Genomic DNA, 6,000 nt, shown 5'->3' on the forward strand with positions numbered 1-6,000 from the left:
CTTTGAAACTCAAAAGCATTGTTTAAAATGGACACAATAACCCTCTTTTACAGATACAGAATCTGAATTAGATACAGAATGGTTAGAAAAGTTATTCAAAGCTTCAGAGCCAAGGAGTTGAGACATAATGGAATTCCACCTTCAAATACTTCTATACTGGAGAAAACTGTGTGAGCTATGGTTCAAAGCAGTGTCCCTCCAGCACTATCACACTGGACCATCAATCTTGGCTTTGAGGCTTTTGTTCTTTGTGTCTTTTAAAAACTATAATTCATTTCAAAACCTTCTTGTAATTAAGGCTTACAATAAACCAGATGCACACTTGAAGCCTAAGATGAGGCAATTTTAAAACGTTTAGACATTGTCATTTAACTGCTATAAAAGAACTGCCTTTTCTTTATTATTGAGGGTAAAATAGCTGAAAATACATTGTACAATGTACTCATGTGATCTGTTAATAAAATATAAAGCAGTTATCCTAAAATAAAATAAGAGGAAGTAAAGTACTATTTCTTACTTATTATAATAGAGAAAAAGAGAATTAGTCAATAACTGACAAGCACTGAAAATGCTAAGACCAGAAAAAAATTTTCTTAAAAATTTAAAAAGACTATTAAACATGATTATGATACATTCTCTGTACATACTCAAAAATAGATACTATCTGCTTTCTCTCCTTTATGCTATAAAAGTTTATCTCTTAGAAACACACAACGGAATCATCCAAGATGGAAACTATTTAAAAAGATTCAGTTATTTCGTATCTCTGTGCAATGCAGGTGCATTGAAAAATATTCTAAATTGAAAATGCTCCCAATGCACAATGGTAAAGTAGCATAATGTAAGCAAATTATGCTTTCAATTTCAGATGTCATATTATTCTGGAATTTTAGCTCAGTCTGAATCAAAATTATGAAGACAATTTGAATGAATGCACTTTTCTGTCTATTATCCATAAGCATCTTACCATAATATTTAGAACATGTAGGTGTCTTTGAAAGAACAGTGCCAGAATAATACACAGGATTCATATGGATATTATTTTAAGCCCACCAGATCAGGTATAAATTGTAATATATAAAATTTAAATGCATCAGGATTAATTCCTTCATTTACGTATTATCCTTCTGTTGTTTGTACTAAGAATTCTTGAATAGGATAAGGGTCAGCAAACGTTTTCTGTAAATCTCCAAGTGATGAGTATTGTAGACTTTGAATGCCACACCATCTGTGTCACAACTATTCAACCCTGTCCACAAAGCAGCCATACAAACTGTAATGGTCAGGTTACAAACACAGCATAGGGGCTGACTTTGGCCCAAGATCCATAGTTTGCCAACACCTATTTTAGAGCTTGAAGGTTCTCATAACAGTGGTTTGATATTTGGGATCAAAATATAAAAAATAGAAATTTCTATATTCAGTCATGTAGATTCAGTCTTTTTAAAAATTGCAGTATTATGAGAACATATAATTTAGGGAGTTACCAAAATACTAACTGTCGGAAATAGCGGTGACTTCCTCATTATGATACAACCAGCTGACAGCGGGGGCAGGTGAGCTGCTAACTCGGCAAACCACTTCTGCATCCTCTCCTTGTTTGAATTCTTGAGGAGATACCACTTCTCTGAAAGTGAGTTTTTCTGTATCAAGAAAGTAAAACAAACCGGAAAAGTATTATTGTTCACTTCTAAATAATTCTGTGTATTCCAAAATCTGTGTGGATTGATGCCATAATAAAATCATTAGTTAACTCTGGATCTCAAGCCAGATAATGTGATTCCTCAAGTCAGTAACTTCGCATCTCACTGAGAAGAATGTTCAAAGTCCTCACAATGCCATACTAGGTCCTATGCAAACTAGAGTCAGCCCCACAACTCTGATCCCAATATCTACTTTCTTTTCTGAGTCCCTGTGATCCAGACAAACTGTATTCTTGGCAATTCCTCGAACACTCCAGGTTTGTTCCTCTGCTTGGGCATTTGTGCTCCTTTGAATCCCTTCATATTTCTGCTGCACCTTCACAGGTGAAATAACCATCTCTCTTCCCAATTCAACTCCTCTATCTCTTTACCCCCTAATTACCTTCACTAGAGAATTCTACAGCATGGTTATTTAGCATCTATATATTGTTTATAAGCTCATTCATTGTTTGTCTTTCTCCACTCACTAAAATAGAAGTACCAAGTAGCCAGTGACATTTTCTGTTTTAGTTGCTACTTTCTAGGACCTTGAATATTGTCTGTCATGTAGCAGACACCCAGTAAGTGTGTTGAATGAATGAATGAACAAAGATATTTATGCTTGATGAGAAATTTCCACAACAGTGATTCACTGTTCTTGCCAGGGGTGGGGAAAGTCATTTCTTTAGTTTACAAACAAAACACCAGCTACCTTCTTTTGCATTACTCAAAGGAATGAAAAATCTTTCCAAATACTATGTCCATGAAATGCTCACTTCAATTTAAGTTTTTCTATTTATCAAATAGGTATAGTAGGAATCACATAAACAAGTATACTCTCTTTTCTTAAGGAGCCTAGAAACTAAAAGGAGTTGGGGGAAAGTCTAAATCAGGAAAAATGAGGACAATACTGTCCCAACAAAATGCCCTGTGCATCAAAGAGGAAGTCATGCCTTGGGAATGCTTTGTCTTTTTTCTCATGTCTTATTTCTAGAATAATAACAACAATAATAATAAAGCTGTGGGTAAGGGGTATCTTATGAGTTATTATTTCAAACATTTTATAAATTTTCATATATTTTTCATTAATGTGTAGTAGAAATACTATTGCATTTGAATTGTGAGGCATTATTCTAAGGGCTTTATACAATATTAATTGATGTAGTGCTCAAAAATTTCTATGTAAGAGGTAAGTACTACTATTATATCCATTTTACAGATGATGAAACTGAAGACAGAGAAGTTAGGCAATTGCTCAAGGCCACAAAATTAAGTGATACTGCCTGGTTTCAAACCTAGGGAGTCCACAGGCTTCATTCATAGTGTTCTTAAACAGGTTAACAATTCCTAAATGTAAGAAGGAGGAAGGAATGTAGAAAAATGTCGATCTTAATTCCTAAAATCAAGTGTAAGTATGGAAAACCATGTTAATGAAAATTCTGTCGGTGAAGAATCCAGTTAGGTATTATTCTCCACTAAATGAATTTCCAGCTTTTTCTGTGTCTACCTCTGTTTACCGACCCTTCCTCAGTTCTCATTCTAGACTGGTCGCTGCTATCATATGTGTAATTTCATTTATTCTAATCCTGACCTTTTATTTTAGAGTGAAAAACTACTTCTGATAAATTCCTTAAAACTAAATAATCACTGTTTTCTATTTACCCAACAAATTTTTAATGGCTGGAGAACATGTAAACATTTTCACCTCTATTATTGTACTCCAGAATTGGCTCCATCTATATATTTATAATAAACTATTTCCTATTATCTATTCCATGTTAGCGATGCACCATAGCAAAATATAAATAAACTGATACTTGTAATGGTATTAGAACATCTTCCAGCACATAGCTCTTCATGAGTGTTAATTTTTATTAAGCACATTATTTATGCTCAATTTTTATACTACCGCAATTTCAATCAACTAATAAGTGCATAACTTACGGTAAATTTCCAAAACGACTGTGGCTTCTTGTGTCTGTCCTTTGGCGTCTGTTGCTTGACAGCGATATATCCCTGCATCCTCTATATTTGCATTGTAGATGGTTAATCGTGATCTAACACCTTCCTTTTGCACTGCTACCCTCTGTGTTGAAATTATCTTCTCTCCTTGAGGATTGTACCAATCTATACTCTCAGGTTCACCAATTGCTGCAGAGAGCCATGGAAAAGAAATGTTTGAAAATATGTCTCAAGTGCTTGTTTTGGCATTGACATTTACTATTATGTAACAACTTTTAACAATTTAGACAAAAATGTAAATAAGAGAAGGCTGGAAGTCTCCAAATCTTACAAAATTGAAAGTAAACACAAATGTTAGCACACATGTTCATCCTTATTTATCCAATGTTGAGAATTCAGTCCTGTTTGCATAAGCAAAACCCAAAAGTTTTACAGGAAATTTCCAGTACGGTAATTCCACTCTGATAGTTGAAACTTTACCATAGCAATTTATGAATTATTACTACAGTTAAGTTATGAAACTGCATTGGCCACTGAGTCGGATATTAATTACATGTGACATATATCTGAACAGAAACAAGATTACTAACATGATTTCATGTGTTCCCAATTCTCTTTGCTAGGGTCAGGAGACAGTACGTTTTCCCTGATAAAGCACAGCTCATAAAAATGTAAATCTTACGCAAAATAAAATCTGGCTTTTGATAATACTGAATTTGGAATTAATTTCCCAGGTTGTTAAACTTGCACAGATAAGGCCAATGACTCTTTTTAAAATGAAGCCCTAATCTCTTTTCTCAACTAAAATGAATACTTTCATCATTTTAATCTAAACCTGTTAACTATTTAATCATATGATAATTAGAATGCATTGAAATGATACTTATACTGCTAGGCAATTGCAACCAAATCATTACAAGGTAAACATTTATTTAAGGTTTCCAATTCAAAATCCAGGTTATTATCCTCTTCGTAAAAGCTGAAGCTTCCAATGTTTGCTTTTATTCATCAAAAGGATGTATTTCACCTAACTACTTGAAAGATAATTTGTGGAACCAGTATACGCTATTAACTCAAAAATATCAGGGAAAAAAATGCATATAGTTAACTAACATCTGCAGGACCACTTTGAAGAACATTTTTTCTTCTTATACTTTCCCAAGAAATGGCTTTAGAAACAAATTATCGTGCTTTCCGTATCAAATTAGACATGCTTGAGCAAAAAGTATGAAAGAAACTTTAGTTAAATCTTAAATGGATCTTAGTTATGTTATCTTCAGTTCTTTCCAGACAGAGCCATAAAACCATAGTGGTTATGGGATAAATCATTCGGGGAAGTATTTGTTTTAATTCCCATCTCATAGAGAAGTTACAAATGAATAATTTAAGTGAACATCATTTTAAATTCGAACAATACAAAATCTCATTTTATATAATAAATTATATAGAACATTCTGTGAAATATTTTCATTCTTGATAAAATACTATAAATTTCATTATCATGGAGAGTACTCTGTATTTTCAAAGAGAAGCCATTATTCTCTTTTTATGACATCTTTAATATATAATTTCCAGTAAAACTTTTCATGTCATTTTATTAAGACTGGACTACTGGATATACTAATAAATAACATCATAACTTTTATTTTCTTAAAAATGTGGTATACAAATTCATTTATTTAGCTCTCTGAGGGTCTGACTACTTTCTAATGTAAATTTAAGACATTTATTTTACTGAGATTAGATGCGTATGTTTTAGTGTCAGGAAACTATCAACTTACTCAGCCTTGTAGTTAAAAAAAAAATACATATGTATATAAAATAATATATAGAAAATATATATGAAGCATTTCTGTTTGCAAGTGTTTCCCACATCTTTAGTTTTAGATTCTGCTTTCACTGTTGTATTTAACATATATAAGACCATTTCCATGACAAGCGTATGGTTCTCACTTTCACATCTTTGTATAAAAGGAAAAAGATGTTTAATTATTTTGTCTTATTTTAAGAGTACCATTTTAGTATCATTGAATGATGTTAATTCATTCTTTTAAAATGATTCCTTATTTTGACCGTATGTAATACCTACAGAGGTAATAACATTATATAATGTTATATATAGTATATATACTTGTTATATACAACATATATATTTGTTGTATATAACACATCTAAGAAAATTATACAATTTCATTTACAAGGTTCATTTTTATACTATTTAATTATTCTGTGATTCTGTTACACAGTTGAGCAGTGCATGTGCATGTGTGCATTTGTGTGTATAAAATATGAAAAAGATTTTAAAACAATGATCTTTACTCTATTCCAAAGCTCTGCTGTCTTCAAATATGATGTT

The 6,000-nt window shown here is 32.1% G+C and overlaps 1 protein-coding gene across 3 annotated transcripts in view; it reads right to left on the bottom strand.

The window, feature by feature from the left end:
• Positions 1-6,000, bottom strand: part of NCAM2 (neural cell adhesion molecule 2) — a 506,271-nt gene that overhangs the window by 212,852 nt on the left and 287,419 nt on the right. For 2 of the 3 annotated variants that reach the window (XM_077756475.1, XM_077756476.1), the window contains exons 3-4: positions 3,627-3,833; positions 1,500-1,643 (exon numbers count right to left, since the gene is read on the bottom strand). In XM_077756475.1, coding sequence (XP_077612601.1) covers positions 1,500-1,643; positions 3,627-3,833 — 351 coding nt within the window. Of the gene's footprint in view, positions 1-1,487; positions 1,644-3,626; positions 3,834-6,000 lie in introns of those variants that run through there. The other variant, XM_077756477.1, reaches the window with a different exon arrangement.

The sequence above is a fragment of the Crocuta crocuta genome, unplaced genomic scaffold (genome assembly GCF_008692635.1).
Source record: "Crocuta crocuta isolate KB4526 unplaced genomic scaffold, BGI_CrCroc_1.0 scaffold378, whole genome shotgun sequence".
NCBI classification, from domain to species: domain Eukaryota; kingdom Metazoa; phylum Chordata; class Mammalia; order Carnivora; family Hyaenidae; genus Crocuta; species Crocuta crocuta.